Source organism: Emys orbicularis, chromosome 14, assembly GCF_028017835.1.
Source record: "Emys orbicularis isolate rEmyOrb1 chromosome 14, rEmyOrb1.hap1, whole genome shotgun sequence".
In the NCBI taxonomy this organism is placed as follows: domain Eukaryota; kingdom Metazoa; phylum Chordata; order Testudines; family Emydidae; genus Emys; species Emys orbicularis.
Window position 1 is genome coordinate 8,494,462 of NC_088696.1, and position 19,431 is coordinate 8,513,892.

General features: G+C 40.3%; 1 protein-coding gene across 2 annotated transcripts in view; it reads right to left on the reverse strand.

The window, feature by feature from the left end:
- The window catches only part of USP10 (ubiquitin specific peptidase 10), a 78,265-nt gene extending 68,587 nt beyond the window's left edge, over window positions 1–9,678 (reverse strand). For both annotated transcript variants that reach the window (XM_065416522.1, XM_065416521.1), the window contains exon 1: window positions 9,556–9,678. In XM_065416522.1, the coding sequence (XP_065272594.1) occupies window positions 9,556–9,576 (21 nt within the window). In that variant the 5' untranslated portion in view covers window positions 9,577–9,678. The remainder of the gene's footprint in view (window positions 1–9,555) is intronic.
- Window positions 9,679–19,431: the final 9,753 nt, after the last annotated feature.

Below are 19,431 nucleotides of genomic sequence, written 5' to 3' on the forward strand. Positions count from 1 at the left end.
CTGTGCTAAATCGGTGCCGCTGTCATCGATGCAGCAGCGTTGATTTAGCGGGTCTGGTGAAGATGCAGTAAGTCGATGGGAGAGCACCTCCCAACGACACAGCGCTAAGTCACATCACTCGGGGGGAAGGGATTAAACCCCTCAGCAACGTAACGTACATCGACTTAAGCAGTAGTGTAGACAAGGCCTGAGTACGTGGCTGGGCAGTTGCACACAACAAAGGTGAGCTGCTAGGCGTGCTCAGCAAGGTGAGCAATCATGAAAAAGCATTTCAAAAACACACAAGGAACTTAAAGAGGGAGCAATTTCCAGTCTCTAGCCCCTGGGCAGGCGAGTTTAAAAATGTGACCAGAATGATCACTGTCACAGGGAATGGGGCATGGTGGGACATCTGCTGGAGGACAGGTAGGGTCGACAGGTTATGCAGCATCTATACTTTCACTGTGTCAACCTCAGTAGGTTGACCATGGCTCTATGCCATTCAGGAAGGTGGTTTTACTGCCTTGCTGTAAAAGGCCCCTTACATCGGCCGGAGACAAATTTGAGCGTAGACACATGCACAAATATATTGACACAAAGTGACTTACATCTACCTAACATTGTAGTGCAGGAGGCCTAACTATTTTGTAACGTTGTAGTGCAGAAGGCCTAACTATTTTGTAACTTTTTGGCATATTAAACTCTTCCTTTATGTTTTTCTTATAGCAATTTATTTGTCTTGAGATGGGAGGGATAGCTCAGTGGTTTGAGCATTGGCCTGCTAAACCCAGGGTCGGGAGTTCAATCCTTGAGGGGGCCACTTAGGGATCTGGAGCAAAATCAGTACTTGGTCCTGCTAGTGAAGGCAGGGGGCTGGACTCAATGACCTTCAAGGTCCCTTCCAGTTCTAGGAGATAGGATATCTCCATTTAAAAACAAAAAAGATCTTTTTAATCCCTTTTGCACATTCCAATAAGAATATAAGAGTGGAGAAGACTAGATTTTGGAAATGTGAGACAACTCAGTTTATCATCTTCATCAAGTTTAATTTCTCTTCCTTTCCTCTGAAACTAAATGAGCTTACTATGATGGTGAACTCTAAAATGCTATTAGTGGTAAAATAGCCACAATGCTCCAAAACCATAAATCAGATTTCTGGAGATTTTAATCTTACTACTGGAAGTCAGCAGAGTCCTCACTTAGAAACAGTACATATTAGCCAGCACATTAATGGAATAGAGTACTGGTGTGACTAGTGTTTTCTCCTGTGTGGTTTCAAATCCACTTTAAAAAAAAAACTCCTAGTAAAATCTGCAGATATTTCATAAGCAGCAGTACAAGAATCACTCACATTGTTACTTACACAACACTAGTTCAAGTAGTTGGAGGATACTAACTAAACTAACAAGGCTTCAGTGAATAAGAACTTTTTTTCTGATTTCATGCTTGCCAACAATCAGTATGTCCCACTTTTGATTGCTCCTGAAGTATATGGGATGTGTTGAACCATGTGCTTAAACTGATTTTAGAAGAGTTATTTTCTGGCCTTCATTAGATGAGAAAATGCCTACAATTAATATACAACCTAACATTTTAAACAGTGGCTATCACGCAAAAAGTCATTACGAAGCACTGTCAATGTACAAAGCATGGTGTGCAAAGTCTTGCTTAAACACTTGTGGCTCCAAACTGTTGCTGCAACTTGTGCAATAAGTTGATCACATTGAAGTCTTCCCAGCACAATCAAGATATTCCCAAGCTGTGATCTGTGGAGCACTTGCTGGTGGCCCACAGAAAGCCAAGTGACACATACTGCTGGCTCTATTTCCAGCTGTTAAACTGGCACTAGATACAGCTTCAAATGTGATATACTTTCCTAATCATACTTCTACATGTCGGCAACTGCTGTAGTAGCCACCAGATATTATGCCATCATGAACCGAAGGGGATGTCATCCACAGAAATGTAAAGGAACAGGAGATCGATGAGACTATCTCTGTATTAAAATGTGGGCCACACAAGCAAAGAGGTCAGTCTGACAACCTCAGATCTGATCACAAACTGTTGTCCCTGGTCACACTTGGGTTGGAAGAGATAGGCAAGGCCAAGCTGGCTGACTGGAAGGTTGGAGAGAGTGTGTTGTCGGCACTACGTAATCTTCTGATTGCTAGTCCACTCAGAGGTGATGAAAAATGAAACCTCAGTGTGCCTTAAATTGTACTTGTGCACTGTTTAAGAAAGATTTAGAATATGAAAAAAGTAAGAATAGGCAATATGACAGCCATAGCCCAAAGAAGGCTTTTGACGGAAACTACATGAAGCGAAAATCAATTGAAAGAATACATTCAGAATAACTTAATTAGCACTCTCCACTACACTGCTTTCATGGTTGATATCAGTAACAATCCTGTGGAACTTTTATTCTGCAGCTAAAGTCAGACCCCAGCAATTACAATAATAACCCTTTATGGCCTCTATATAATAACCACAAGTACTAATCATGATAACATGTTCATTATCTTTACCCTAACTAACAAAGCAAACTTGGGGGAGTAGGCTCTTGGCAACATTAAGGTATCTCAGGTTGGTAAGCTCTTCTTTTGGAGGTGCCTTAGTTAGGCAGCTCCCTAGCAAAATTGGATTATTAAATAGCAGAGGTGACCACCATAATCCAATTTTGTTTGTGAATAGAACACAAATTTGCCAAGACAGAGAATGGGACTTGGGTGACTAAGCAAATTTTACTCTTACAGTTTTACTTTTTATATTTTGAAACTGGACTATTCCTCTCCACTCTTGTATGGTTTTATTATGTACTTTATTTTGTTGTTGTTGTTGCTTTTAATCCCAAGAAGTTGTCAGTAAAATTAGTTCTTCCCTACTAAAACACAAATACAAAAATATGTTTAAATGATCATGTAAATAATTTATGAATATTTATTTTCTGTCTTGAGCGCTATTCATCGAGGATGGAAGGGCACAACTAATTTAAATAATTATTTTAAAAGATTTAACTTTCATTTGATTTTCAATACACCTTACATTAGGATTTTACTACAATGAATAGTAATAGATCACACACCAGAAATTCAAATCGCAATGAGTTACATTTTTTTTGGAGGAGACAAGCGGTGAAAGGGAGTGAGGATTTCCATTCTACAGGGGCATTATTTCTCACTTTCTTTTATTACCAGTCCAATTAGACACCACTACTAGAGGCAGCATGGTCCAGTGGATAGGGCACTGGACTGGGACTCAAAGAGATCCAGATTCTATCCCCAATTCATCCATTAACCTGCTGTACTACAAGTCACTTTACCACTATATGCCTTTGTTTCCCCTCTCCCTTTGTGCAGCTCATCTATTCAGATCGTAAATTTTTTTAAGTTGGGCACTGTCTTTTACTGTGTCTCGCTACAGTGCCTATCTTGGTTGAAGCCTATAAGAGCTACTGTAAAACAAATATCATTAGGCAGGCAGCTGAAACAAATCCAACCTTAAAATTAAGCAATTCATTTTTCCTCTCTCTTCACTCCACCCCATGCCTTTTCTGGAATAATCTGGTACTTTTACACCATACAGAAATTTACAAACACCTCACTTCCCTTTGTTTGCGTTCTGCTCCCATTACCTCCTGCCTCACAAGACTAGAAGGGAGGCTGGCTCTGAATCTGTTCCCCTATTCCAGACCTGTACTGGGCCAGGCAATTGGCCAAAAAACAATTGAGGGCAGAGTAAAAATGTGCTTGTGTAGCAAGAATTCAATCCTGCAGTACAGGATCTATGCCTCAGGGGCAAAAGAAAATGTGGTGGCTTTAAAAACAAAAGTGTAAGTTTCTGGTGACCACATACTGAATTTGAATCCTTGAATAAGTTTGTATTAGTATTTTGTTAAACTGTTAAAAATAAAAGCATGATGTGGATAAGCAATCTTTAAGTTTCACAATATGTAAAGATCAATGCTCTGCCTATGGCAAAACAGTAAAATACACATCATGGTAACAAGGGCCTTTTTTCAATAGGTATTGCTTTGGATTGAAAATTGTTTTGATGTCTGCAGAGCAACAACCACCAGGAGTTTTCAACACCGTGATTTTCACCACAAATAAGTTCTCTTTTTCTGTGTGTGAAGGATGTACAGCTTCTTTACTTCTAATATGGATTGTAATAATGCTGGTAAATCCATGACAAATATGTAGCTTTCAATGGGAAAAGAACTAAGAGTTAAGAGGAGATGCCCTGACTTTGTGAAATTACTGCAGTAAATTGTAAGTGATGTATGAAATGAAAAATCCTTTCCACTGCACTCAGGGAATACAGATCACACCGCACTATTATTGTGGTTCTAGGATATTTAGCCCAGTTCCAACAAAACAATACCCTAAAAAGCATCTACCATGCACAGTATTATTGGAGGGAAATCAATCTTTTAATACGTTTTTTAAAATGTTTCCCCACACATTATCTTTAGGGGAAGTTTGGAAACTATATTTTTTTATACCGAGAGCTTTCCTATAACATTCTTCTCCTCCCTCTTTTTGAAGACCTCCAGATCCTCTTCCCCACTTTAAAAGAATTTGCCCTAGCTTCATGATGTGCTGTACACGAAGATCACAACAATCCATTCAAATGAATTACCCAAATATTCAAACTAGTGGCAGCAGACAGAGGTGCACAGGTAACAAGATACAATAGTGAACTGCAGACTGGCAATCCTTTTAAAGTTTATTATCTGAATTCCAAAATAGTTGGGCCAATCCTCAACACTTATCAAAATAAAAGATAGCTACAGAATAGAAAACTATTATTGATTCCCAGTTAATTAAATTTTAACAATACATATTATGACAGTGATTCCACAACCACACCCTCCTTAGATTATAAACTATATGGAACAAAGAACACGTCTTATGCTTCATTTACAAAGCCCATGTAAATTTACATCACTGCTTACATGATTAATAACTACAACCAGTGTCACATTCACAGAATGTTAAACATTTATTTCAATTTCTCCTACACTACAAAATAAAAATCCACAGTAGGCTCTGGGTATCCTTGACAATCTTTTAAAAATGCATTCCTGAAAACACAATACACAACAGTATAAACAGAATTTTAATAAGCCCCTCCAAGACAATCTCCCACCCTAGGATCACCTAATCTTACCCATCTCTGTATAAGCAAGGGAGAAAAAGAGAGGCCTTAAAGCATACTCCGAAGGTTAACTAATTTGGGCTATTTCAAGCCCCAGAGAAGTAGAGAACTCCAAAATACAATGGTGTTGTTCGGATCAGATGCAAATAAACTAGGTATTAAGACTGCTGAATCTAATAATCAAACACACACTGCTGTGCTTCATTAGCACAATAACTTAACTAATTTTAACAAACAAGTCTATAGAGTTAAACTTTGAACACATTAACAATAACTTTGATTTGTACAAAGTTATATCTTTTAAGTAATCTAAAACAGTACAATCCTATTATACTACACCTCTACCCCGATATAACGCGACCTGATATAACACGAATTCGGATATAAAGCGGTAAAGCAGTGCTCGGGGGGGGGGGGGGGGGTTGCGCACTCCGGTGGATCAAAGCAAGTTCGATATAACGCAGTTTCACCTATAATGCAGTAAGATTTTGTGGCTCCCGAGGACAGTGTTATATCGGGGTAGAGGTGTATTTAGACAAAAGGGGGGGAGGGGAAAGGTTCTACCCCTTCTCCCCTTCCTTTGCCCACCCCAGAAAACACTGACCCATCACTGGTAATATCACCCAAAAGGTCTGTACAGTCCTATTCACTAAAATTAGAAACTAGTAATTACACAGAACAGAAATAGGGATTTCTAATCCCAATTTTAAAAAGTAACAAATATGCCATGAGGCTTTTCTACTATTAAGTACCTTTGTTCTGTACAATGTTCCTTAATCCTAAATTGTATGTTAAATGGTCACAAATAAAGCACTTCCACTAAGAAGAAAAACTGCAGTTCTAGCATGTGTAATTCTTTGTAAATGAACATCTACATTGCTGAAACGGCATTAAAGTGACAAATGACTATAATCCAATGGCCCAAGGCCAGCAAGTTCTATTACAAACAGATTTGTCTGTTTTGTATGACACAGCATGCTGCACATGTATCACAACAAATAGAAACTGAACAGCATACTTTACCTATATGCAAAAGCATCACTTTCCCCCCTCTTCAACTTTAGAACCAGTTACATGAATGGAGGTAGCAGTGTGTCTAAGCAACAAACAGGCTCCCTAAACTGACACTACAAAAATCATTAAATAAGCAAACTGCAGTAGCAATTCTAAAAAAAGGTCTCTGAACCAGTACTGTAGTCTAGAATTTTTTTTGGAAGGGGGGCAGCAGACTGAAAAAGTTACAAATTTTCCTTCTAGTTACTTGTGTGGCACTACATTAATCTTGTCAAAGAACAAGCAAGAAATGATTCATCCCACTTTTGTATCCCTTTCCCCATTTAATCTGTTTTCACAAGGTTTATGCATGAAGTTTGTCATACAACTAATTCCACCTAAAAGATAAAAGAAAATAAACAGAAACAGGAACTGTTCCTAGCGTTCATGATTAGCACTGTGTATTAATACTTCCAATAAAGAAACTTCCAACATTTGCTGAAGAATGAAAATGGTTTTATTTTAAGAGTAGGATTTTTTAAGCTTTCTTAATGTAATATAGCTTCAAACACAGCTAATGTTAAAACAAAGCTTAATACCTGTAATAGGACTCAAGCAGTGATGCAACAGGTTTATTTCAAGTTCTGTCTTTGAAGAGAGGGGAAAAAAACCTAACAGATTTTAAATGTGCTCAGAAGTACACACCCATAAGTATAGTAGAGTGATAGGAGTGTTTAAGTGTCTGATTAAAATGATTATGAAACAGCTTCATTAAATAAAAAGCCAAAAGTGACGAGTATATTTGAATTACATTGGGATATTCTGAAATGCATTTTGTACAGCACATTGTCAAAACTGTCATTTCAAGATACTCCTTTCAAAATGTCATGTACTATCACTTCAACAGAAATAAAAATACAGTAAACATGGAATTAAAGCCCGCTGTATTCGCTTTCTCCACTCCATTAAAGTGAAACTCTCTGGATGATGACATTGCTCTGCTGAAAACAGACTAAATGTTTCATGGTTCCCAAAACAGTCATAGAAAAGCAGAATAACTTTTCCTTGGAGACAAATATTTCTCAATCAAGGTAAACAAATTTAGTTCATAGTCACACGGAAAAATAAATGCTTTATACCTTTACTGGGTCTCTTCATGATGGTATGCACATAATGTGTTAATAAATTAGCAATGTGGCCTCATACTAATAGACAAGTCATATCAAAACATACTCACTCCATTTCACTCTAATATTGTCTCATCTTAAAATTATTTTTAAAAAAATCAAAAAAAAAATCACATCTACATCTAAAATTGCATTTCCACACACAAAACAAGTATGTAAAGAACTTTTTCTCTTCAGGTTCCCCTTTTGGGAACTGCAGTCCTGAGGATGCATTCATAAATTTCTTTTCTCCCAAATAATATTCTCTTCCTACTTTAGCATTTAAAGCATGCCTTCTTACAATACTATCACTGGCACCTACAATGATGCCAGAATAAAAACAATATGCAGAACTGGATTATAACAGTACATGGTCATAGAGATTTAGTCTAGTTTTTTTAAAATTTTGCTTATCTTCAGGAATAATGTGAGTGATAGTGAATAAACAAATATCAGCATATGACAATTGTAAAGTGCCAAGATGATTGATTTAAAAATAATCTGCAAGTTCATTTTCTGAAGGATACACAAACTTCAGTCCTGATCCTGTAAAGACTTACATGCTTCATTTATCTACAGAATAGTCGCACTAACAGTACCACAGTTGGTTAAGTGGCCTTGAAGATACTCACTGTGAAAAGTGTATATTAGAAAAAGAGCAAAGCTGCATGTATAATCCTCTTTAACTGCTACAACATAAACGTAAGTTCTCAGTTGTGTGCTTTTTTCTTTGCAGAAAAAAAGATGGAGACTTAATGAACTAATCATCAATACAAAAAATGTCTGTCATTCTCCATCAAGAAAATCTGAATTTCTGTCTTTTGCACTGCACCTGGATAATAATCACACAAAACACTGCTTATTTTACTCACTTGGGGATGGGGTAGAAGGGAGTCCAAAAAGCTTAACTTTGAGTTTATCTCAATTTTCATTATAGTATGTGTTGTATTCTGTATACTGTGGTATGTGTTGTATACTGCTCACTTGAGAAACAAAACTACATTAATTCCCATTAATTCCCTGCTTACAGTGGAAGTTTAAAGTAAGAAACGCTGTAACCATTATGTTTTATTATAAATATTAAAACCAAACAGGCCACACAAATTGCCTCCAGCACTCAAGTGTCAACAAAAACAGCTCTCTCAAAAATCAAGCCTGACAAGTAGTACACCTCAGTAGTTTTGATCAAGTATACTCTTGGCTTAAAAAACACAGCCATCACCATTAATGGACTACTTTTACTATATATAAAGACTTTGATTAATGACTTTCAGAAAAATATGCCACACAACTAATGCATTATCACGTTGCTCTAGACACTTTCATTTTCTGAAAATATTTTTTCAACTAGTAAAACAGCATAATATTATTTGTATTATGCCTAATCTGATCAAGCATAAAACTTTGTTTTTTAAAATACACATCTACCAATGCAGCATATTTATCCCCCAATACTTTGATTGGGACCAAAATTTGCACACACAAAGCAATGAATGTTCCACTTGTCCCATTCAATCATTTGCTTTTTTTACACACTGGAGATTGGACCAAAGAATCAAGCCTCATGTGCTAACTTTCCTTCAAGTTCTAACTTTCATGCAAAAGCTCCCAGGAATGCAGGATTTTTATTCCATGCATAGATATCTTGGCTGGTTTATTACACACACATCCCAAATGCAGGATTTTTATTCCCTGCACTGATACCTTGGCTGGTTGATCACACACACACACACACGCGGATTTTCACACACATCGCAGCGCATGTTAATCTCGTTACTCAGCCCTTTGCAGCATCATGCACTAAGGTTTGTTTGGGAAAAGGTGAAAACCCAAATTAATCCCCAAACTCCTTATTCCCTTCCCATTACAGAATCACTTCCCCTCCGCCCCCAAAAGACCATCAGCCTCCCCCCTGCAAAGGCTTGGAGGGAGGAGGAATCTCAACATCCCGCGAAGGACACCCAGGAGGCCGCCCCTTCCCCGCACCAACCCGCAGTAAAACCACCGGCGATTAAGGGCCAGGATCCCTTCCCCCTATCAGGGGCTGCGGGGAGGGAGGCGCTGCCGCCGCCCCCCCGGGGGGACTCAGGGCCCGCCGGCCCCCTGAGGAGATTCAATGAGGCTGCAGAATCACCCTGGGCCTAGTCCCGGGCAGCATGCTTCCCCTGGGCCGGCGAGGCGGCGGGGCCCAGGAGCCCCTCCGGGCCGGGCAAGGCTCCCCCGCCACCCCCCGCCCGGCGGGCCCCGGGCTGGGCACTACCTGGGCGCTGTTTAAGGCCATGGCGCCCCCGCTTCAATGGGGAGCTCGGCGTCCGCTCGGCTCCTCACGCTGCTGCCCCCGCCGCCGCCATCTTCTCTCTCGCGCACACACACCACCGGGCGGGCAGGCGGTCACCAGGGCGCCTGCGCGCAGCTCGCCCCGCCGGCAGGGGGAAGGACTCTGCGCCTGCGCGCAGCCCGGGAGGGGGTGAAAGGGGTGGGGCCTGCAGAGTAGCTGAGCCAGCGGGAGAGGGGGGTGTGAGTGGGTGAGGGATGGGCGGGGGAGAGATGGAGCCGGCCAGGGGGCTTTGGGCCTCTCTCCGGCTCAGAGGCCTAGGCGGCCATTGATTGTAAGGGATCCAGCCTGATCTGTCTGCCTCTGAGGGGGCGCAGGATGGCTACACAGAGAGCCCCCCCCTCCCCCTCTGGGGGTGAAACTGGGCTGCAACAAAGACAGCCTCACAAACACCCCCCCATCCCAAGTGCACGTTAATGCCAACAAGGCTGATGCTCTGCCCTTTAAGCTTCATACATGTCAGCAGTTGGGCTGCCTTGAGGTACAGGTGCACAGTCCCAGCTGGCCACTGGAGATCTGTCTCTCCCTGTAGTTGTCACATGTTCCACTGCTGGGAGAATTCTGCTTGGGTCAGGCTGACTCTGCCTTCTGCAAGGTTGCTGGCAGTGGCAAGATGTTTGTGGGTCTTAAGTTCTAGCCCTGGTCCCAGGAAGTGTCACCTCACGGCAGCCACCTTTCATTCAGTTGTATCACCCAGGTGATGGGAGCTGTTTGCCCAGCTGGAAAAACTCAGAAAGATGATGTTTCTATTAACCACGGACTACCAATGTAGACAAGCTATTTATGCACGGTATAAAATCAGTTCCTGGGTGGAGGCAATATATCTTCAATGTGTTAATAAAGAACACACACAATGTGCGTTCATAATGGCAGTACATCCAAAAGGTTGCCTCCAAGAAATTTAAGTCTTTATACTTTGGTATGTGACCGTTACAACCACTGCTGCAACCTACCAATGTTTTTAGCTTTGACTTTACTGGTCAGACAATTCATTTCTAAAGCTTCCCCACCCCAAATACAAATGTCTTTTAAAATGTTTCAGAAAGAGTCACATCATCTACTTCACTTCTCAATGTTTTCCATGCCGGGAACCTCCGCTAATTTAGTAACATTGGACAGGCAGGGTGTTCACAACCTCCACTATTGCCAACACTTCAGTTTGTGAAAATCTTTTGCTTAAAGACTCAGCTCATAAAGTCATGTTATTACTTGAGAATCTCAGCTTTATTAACAAAATAAAAAGAAAGGTAAGTTTCTAAACCTCATGTCGCAGAGAAAAGTTTGAAAATATGGGACCCTAAAGCCTCAAACATCAGAAAGCAAATTAAAACAACTCAAAATTTTTATTTGACAAAAAAATCTCAAATATTTAAGACAATTTCATGATGTCAAGGGAGCTGATTCATGCTTTTTGAATGCTTGAGGTTGGCAATACTTCAACCTCCAGGTTGAGAGTCCACAGTATACTTCACTAATTAGTCCATCAGTGTGATATGTTTATTTTGCTCTATATTTGTTCTTTTAAAAAAATCTTACTGTACCCTACAAAGGCACAGCTGGAGTTAGAGTCTGATGGTCAAAAAAACCTATGAATGTCTTGCTATGATCAAACCTATGATTGTTTTTCAGAGAAAAGGCAATAAAGATTTTTTTTTGGAGGGGGGTTGAGGGGAGGGCTAAGAAAAATATAGGGGGGTGTAGTGAAGGGAAAGGAGACATTCATGTTGGGTTTTTCTTCTTCCTACAGATTGTTAATTTTGAGTGAGCTCACCCAATTCTCTTCCAGCTGAAATTAAAAAAAAAAATCCCAATCAAAAAATAAATCTGCCCTTTTTTACCTGAATAGAAGTCGGTATCAGGCATGGAAATATCTGACTCGTAGGAAGGTTTGTGATTTTGCTTTAAGCTAAAGCTTTCTTTTAAGGAGGTCACTGCAAATGAAAAGTGTTCCTCATCCACTCTGCTTTTGGTAACACGCTTTTACCCCAATCTATTTAAGGTGAAGTTGCACTCGAGGCATTTGCTAACATATTGGCATTTGCAATGCGAGGAAATCTCACAGCTTAATTTCTTAGGCCATGTCTACACTAGCAAACATACAGCGAGACAGCTGTACTGATGCAGCTGTGCCGCTGTAAGATCACTTGTGTAGCCGCTCTATGCCAACAAAAGAGAGCTCTCCTGTCGACATAATAAAACCACCTAAACAAGCAGCAGTAGCTATGTCGGCGAGAGAAGCTCTCCCGCCGACATAGCACTGTGCACATGAGCGCTTATGCTGGCAAAACTTATGTTGCTCGTGGGGGTGTTTTTTCACACCCTGAGCAACATAAGTTTGCCAACATAAGTGGCAGTGTAGACATGGCCCTATTGAATAATTGTTCTGTGTTTTTTTTTTCTGTATCCTTTTTCTTGCCACACACCCTGTCTCCACCACCCCCTCTTTTGTTTCTGGGAAGTGTAGCTCTTCTTTCCCAAACTGAGAGAAGCAGAAGTATTAAAATCTTAACAAAATAGCTGTTATTGTTTTGGGCATTACATATGATAAAATAAAACACCAATGGGTGTTTAGTTTACAAGGAGAATTATGGACTACAACCCACAGGAAACTCATCTAGTTGAAGGCAGGATTCACTTCAGCATAGAGTACTGCCCCTGATAAACTGCTAGTGTTTGTTAAGAAAAGGCTGACTGTATAGAGTTCTACAGTAGGGTGCCACCCACATGAACTTTGGATAATGAATTAAAAGCAGTTGTTGATGGGAGAAAATTGGGGTGTGGCTAAAAAAAAGTGATGCAAGATGCAAAGGAGTCCCTCAGGCTGAGATTGATGAAAGGAAACTCCCAGAATTGAACTCCGGCCTTTAAAACATTGTAATAAGCTGATTTTGTGGGAAAAAGTGGGATAGTTATAATAAAAGTAATGTTTGTAACTAGAGGCACTCCTACAGTGTTCTAGAAGTGTGCAGTTCAAAACCTTGTGAAACCATAGTCAAAGGTTAAATCTTACAGCAAGAGTATAGAAGATTACTTTGACTGATACCAATTCCTGGTAGGCTAATGGAGACCAAGTCTAACCATTCACTAATTTAGAATGCCCATGTTGGGTGGGATCCACAAAGGTACTTAGGTGTTGCAACACTGAACCTCACAGAGCCTAACTTTTAGGCACCTAGAACATCATAGGAACAGCACAGAGATCCACAATACCAAATTAGGTGCCTAGGCTCCCTATACAGTGAACAGGGATAGGGGAGAAATAGGTGCTTAAGAATGCAACCCACAAAAAGCCAGTGTGCTGGGCACAGAGTCACCTAAGCTAGCCAAAAAGTCTCGGAGATGCCAACCAGAGGGTGTGTGCTAAGCTTCACCCCTCTCTCTGAGATAGGTGCCTAAGGACAGGTCTACACTTAAGTCAATCAAACGTACGTCACTCAGGGGTATGAAAAAGACACCCCCTTGAGCGACTCAAGTTACAGAGACCCAAGCGCTGTCCACACCGGCCCTATGTCAGCATGAGACGCTCTCCTGCCAACATAGATCCCACCTCTTGCGGAGGTGGAGTAATTATGCAGATGGGAGAGCGCTCTCCAGTGGGCATAGAGCATCTTCACCACATGCGCTACAGCGGTCTACAGCACCTTCTAGTGTAGACCTGCCCTAAACTTAGTGATCCACCAGTGAATGGAAACCAGCCACTCGGAGTCAGACGGGCTTAGGCACCTACGGTTGTCTTGCAGGAATGAGTTAGGAGCCCGCCGTGCTCCACACAAAACAGCAAGACAAGGAGGTGATACCACTGGCACCCATCTTATACCTTTCAGCCCAGTGGTTAGAGTACTCACCTGGCATATGGGAGATCCAGATTCAATTCTCCCCTCTCTGCCAGAGGGGGAGAAAGGATTTGAATAGGGGTCTCTCCCACCTCTCGGGAGGGTTCTTTAATCACTGGGCTATGTGATATACTAATGTGGGGTTCCCTTGATCTTCCTGTTAAAGCTGTTCCACTGTGGATCAATAATGGAAGAGGGATTGGAGCAGGGGAACTGGACCCAAGGTGTCCCATCCACCAGCCCTAGCCTAGAGACTACAGTCATTCTCCCTCACTCTCTTTGTCTCTGGCCCAATGACTGTTCCATTGTGGATAAATACTTAGGGCTTCTCTCCACTTAGGTGTACCTATGCTGACAGCAGGGGTTCATCCACCAACAGGAGGGGTCCCTGACAGGCAGTAGCTAAATTGACAGAAAAATCCTTCTGTCAATCTAGTGCTGTCTATAGCGGGGATTAGGCGGTTTAACTACCTGTGGATTTTTCACACCCCTGAGCAAGGTAGCTGGGTTGACCTAACTTTTTAGACCCCACCTAAGTCAGGCCGGTCCCACTGCTCCAATCACTCTTTCATTATTGAGCCACAGTGGAACAGCTTCAACAGGAAAATTGAGGGAGCCTCTCCCACCCCAAGAATATCCCGTAGCTCAGTGGTAGAGAACCTTCCCAGGAGGTGGGAGACCCCCTGCTCAAATCCTTGCTTCCCCCCTCTGGCAGAGAGGTGGGAATTGAACCTGAATCTCTCCCATCCCACACAAGTGCTCTAACCACTGGGGTAAAAGAAGTCATAAAGGTGAGTGGGCAGATTGTGAATGGGACCCAATCCAATAGAAGGCCTCTGAGCATGCCGACTGGATTGAGCCCTGCACTTCACTTAGGCAGATGACTGCCTATCTTCCCCCTGAAGAAGAGCTCTGTGTAAGCCTGAAAGCATGTCTCTCTCACCAACAGAAGTTGGTTCAATGGCAGATACTTCCTCACCATCTTCTCTCTCTATCTTCCCCCAGTTCGTGAATTGCTCTGCGGCTCAGGTGGGAAATAGGCAGCAGGATGCCTAGAGGGAGGTATTGGTGTGCATGCCCAGAGGCAGGAACAGAGGTGCTTATATGTTTTGGTGGGAGTTTTGTGGATCGCAGTGGCGCCAGAACTGGGATTTAGGTATTTAAGTATGAGTTTTAGGCATCTAAATACCTTTGTGGCTCTCAACCATTATGCTTCTGATAGTCTTCGGTTCTAAAGCATCATATAATGATCATCACCATACCTCTTAACTGTCATTTCAGATCAGCTAGAGACAGAACATTTATGGTTACATTTTCACCTCCATGTGAAGCTAGTTAGGTAAGTAATAATTAGTTCATGAGTACATTATTTCATATACTTCAGAGCACTGATCCATTTCCTGTCATTACAGTCCAAAATGAATATTTTAGGTAATATTTTTCTCCTTTGCTTCATTGTAGAGTTAAAGATATTTTCAAAGCTTTCTAAAATAGTAAAACAAATATTCACAAATTACAAACACAAATTTACTTCTGTAATAAAGAATGTAATTCATCTCCAGTCATATCTTATCTCCTTTATAGTTAGAGAAATAAGAAACTCTGGTTTTTAGACACTTTAAAATGTTACCTGCTAAGAGATGTTTTTTATGTAATAATCGATTGGAAAAAACCCCAGACAATTGTCAAACTGTTCTCATGTTGTTACACAAGATGAAACGATGAAAAATTGGAAAGCCCCATATAATATCTCCTGAAGTAACTGAGTATTGGTTAGTTTCTATAAAGATACAGTAACTGCAACCATTAATAACACCCTCAGTTTTATCGTGTCTTAAATCAGTACAGGTTTTATTTTAGAAACCATGTAACTGAGTTCTTTAGAATTGCAACAGCATTTTATTTGAAACTTGCTTTGGAGATGAATGCTATTGTTACATGTCCACAGTTTTAGCACCCTTTGGAAAAAAGAAACTTTCAGTGGCTGGAAGAAAGTCTCTTCCTTTAATTCTGCTTATTCTCCATTTTTATCTGTTCGAAATAGTTAATGCAAAAAATCCACTAACCCTGTGCTTGTTATGCTCATTAACATTCAGCATGAAGACTTCCAAATAGTACAAACAATGGATCCATTTTCATCAGTAAGACCTAGCTCCGCTCCTATGCTTTAGCAATTGTACAGACTCAGTACAGCTTCTCTTCCCTATGATCCTCTAATTCTTTTTGTAAACATTGGTTAGTAGCCCATGTAGATGTTTGTGTCACTTTATTCCATGTTTTAATTCTCTGTAAAGAATTCCTGATTAAATCCCTTTAGTATCTCAACCTACCTTAGCTTAAATTCAAGCCCCTTCTTTTGCAAAACAGTCTATTTTAGCATTGTCACAATCTCAACCTCCTAGCCTCTCTTGCACCTCTCAATTCCCTTCATCATTAGGCCCACCATAATCTTAAAAACTGGGGGGGCAGGTATGTCAGCATTTACCATTCTGTGAATTTACCTTTCTACCCCCTGAAGTCCCGTCCAGCTAGATTGCCAGCTCAACGAGATGCTGCAACATTCACCCGACAATGTCAAATCCACCGGGGAACCCTGGAAACTGCATCTGGTCTACAGGATAAAGGAAGCCTTTACACAGTGTGGACTGCCTATTTTTGATCAAAGTGGTAGGAACAGAATGGACTGAAGTAGGCAAAAGGCAGCAGATTATTGTCCTTGATTTCAGTTTCTGCTTCACCCTCTGGTCCCCTTTAGCCTTGCTCTAACTGCTTATATGAGAACACTTTATCAAAAGAGCAACCACTGCTGCATGTAGTGGGCGTGACACTGTTTACACTAATGTATCACCATTGTTACACAATGGTGATAAATCTTGTACAAAGTATGCCTTGTAAGGTATGAATGGAAAAGTTATAGACTGCTAAGTATTATTCTGTTTAAATCCATCTTTGTATATGAAGTTATTAATATTTGCTAGGTTGTATCTCAAACATGTTTTCTTGGGTGATGCCCCAAGATAGATTTGCCAGCTAGCTTGCTTGATGTCTCATTAAGGACAATCAGGTTGCCCAGTGAACCCCTCCTGGAGACGTTTCACAGAAAACTGAGGCATTGGCTGCCCAAGGACTCAATGAGGCATGTAAAGACATGATCTAAGACTCCATCTTTTTGCCAGTAACTTTCCAGGCACTTGGGCTGAAAGTATAAAAGAGGAGACTGTGACAGCACATCTTGGTCTTCCATTCTGCTCCACTTCTCTGGACTGTGATTTCTAACAAGGAAGCTTTGAACAAAGGACTGATGACCCCCAATCCAGAGAGACTTACTGCAAGCCAGCAGACTCACCATCAATGCGTATTATCCTGACCTACAGACTCTGAAATCAATTGTAAGGTATATGATTCCTTTAACCATTTAGTAACTCTCTTGTTTTATTAATAAACCTTTAGTTTAATTACTAAAGGAATTGGCTGCAGCATGATTTTGGGGTAAGATCAAAAGCATATATTGACCTGGGGTGATTTGTGTAACTTTTCCTCAGGGTGCCCCATGACATTTTTATTACCAATATTGACGTTACCAACATTCATTCCTTTATATGGTAATGCCAGGGTGTATTTGTATGGGAAAGAAAGGAAGAGAGCATTTTGATAGCTGGCTTGAATAAAAATCTTGAACTTCTATAGCACTTTGTATTAGGTGCCTTCTCAAAATGAGAAGAAATAGTTACTTATCCCCATTTTTGTAGAAGGGGAAACCGAAGCAAGGAGAAGTTATGTGATTTACAAAGATCACAAATGAAGTCTGTGAAAGCGATGGGCACAGAAGGTTTCTGACAACACAATATTCTACCTTCCACTCTTCCACTCTCCTTCTGATCCTCAACCAAGCTTTTCTGGTTGATTGGCAAAATACCCATTTAGTTTATGAAAATACCAAAAAGTGTGAATTCAGTGTCACTGCATGTAGAAATGTTCCTCCTGGGAGATACATGTCTTGCTTTAGCAAGGATCCCAGGACATCATAGAGTGAGAGTCTTATTCCGAAGTATTTCAGTATGGAGAAGCTGTGTTTACAGGTCACTTTAAAATGCAATGTGCCATAGGTCAATAACCCTACTAATATGTATTTCATGAGGCGAGGAGGCCATACAAATAAGTAGACAGATACCAATTTCATTAGGAGTCTTGACCCCCCATTAGGGTCTGTAGCTACAAATAGTAATAATCTGTTCTTTTGACAGGTGTAAATTATTTATGTAAATAATGCATAGTACACCCCCAAAATATTCTGAAATAGCATCTGATCCTGCAAGTACTCTCATGAGTAGCCCCTGACTTCCATGGTGCTATGTGAATAAGGGTTACTCCCCCCACTAAGAGTTTGTAATACTGGTCTTATATTTTGCATAACCAATTAAGTTTTATATTATGGATTCACTAGGGCTTGATCCAACTCAGTGAAATATTCTTTTTGACTCCATTAGAAACTGAACTGGGTCCTCTATGTTTTGACTATCAAATGCTTTGCTGAGAAATGGGGGCAACATCAACCATTTTTTGGTGTGTTTGGATTAGCCGAACACAAATTAGTGTGCTTCTGCTCCCTCAAAATGTAATTAATTGAGCCACGGTAGAACCAGCTACCACCTATACCTTGTCCAATTTAAAAAGTTTGTGCTCACACTGTTGAGACTACCTCTGAAATAGTTACAAAAAGAATTACTACCTTTCCGGTTATCAATAAAGAGAAAAAAACAGTTAGGGTGTAAACAATGCACACAAAGAGGAATAAAGTCTGAAATTCTTAACATGTTTTATTTTTCAAATTGTAAACACATCAAGAATGTAACACACAAGCATATACAATTAAAACAAACAAAAAAATATGAAAAGCAGCCAATTAGTAGAAACAAAGAAGCGTCTTGGGGAATCTTTGTTGTGTATTTACACATGAAAAGGGTTGTACAAAGATGAAGTAGGAGTTGCCAGTCAACAAACAAGTTTTCAGATACCTAAATCAGCTAATCTGTTTGTTCTAACTAAAACGTTCCATTATCTTTTTTTAGGAACAATTAAAAAATAACTATTTCCTCATGCAATGTAAAAGGTATCATTACTGCACATAGAGGACTTTTTGTAACTTGTTAAATTTAATAGTTTCTATTGTTTAAGAGAAACACTCAAAGATATCCAGAGGATTTTTACAATTTATATACCTCAAGCCAGTTTTCTTCAAATCTTTTTGTCACACAGCATCATTTGTTTCCTTTCTTTCATTCCAGCTATTCACAAGGTGCCACTTCCAATTTAAAAAAAAAAAAAAAAATGATTCCTATCGATGGATAAAGAGGACCCCAAATTCCACAAACTCCAAATGATGTTGAAAATGATTTTTCTTTTATAGTGCAAACAAGTTTTTCTTAGAAGAATTTTCACATTAATGAGGCAAATACACCCCAGTAGCAAAAAGTAGGCAGGACATCCCTTATACATGGGATTAAAGGAAAAAGGCAGATCTGAAGTACATGGTTATGTTGCACAGTGATGGAGATGTGGATGGAGAGGGACTTGGAAGGATTTAGAGAAAATGGATCCATAGCACCAAAGCAGAACTTTAAATCAAGGCTCTTGAAATCCACTCAGTGGATCACCGAGTGACAATAAAAGAGCATTTATCAGCATGTCTGACTATTTGAACTGCCAGTGAAAGCCTTACAATAGTCACAATTATAGACCTGACAATGCTGAGAATGTAAATGCTGCTTTAACAGCTGCATCACATCACAACTGACTATACACAAAGCCTGAAAGAGCCAACAAATTATGAGTTCCTGACTATAACAACAGGACCACGATTATAGGCAGGAACTTCAATAGTAAATAACATAATATGGCAAACTAGAGACTAGGTATTAGCAAAATGTGTTATAAAAAGTACAAAAGTTTCAAAAATTTCTAAAAATTT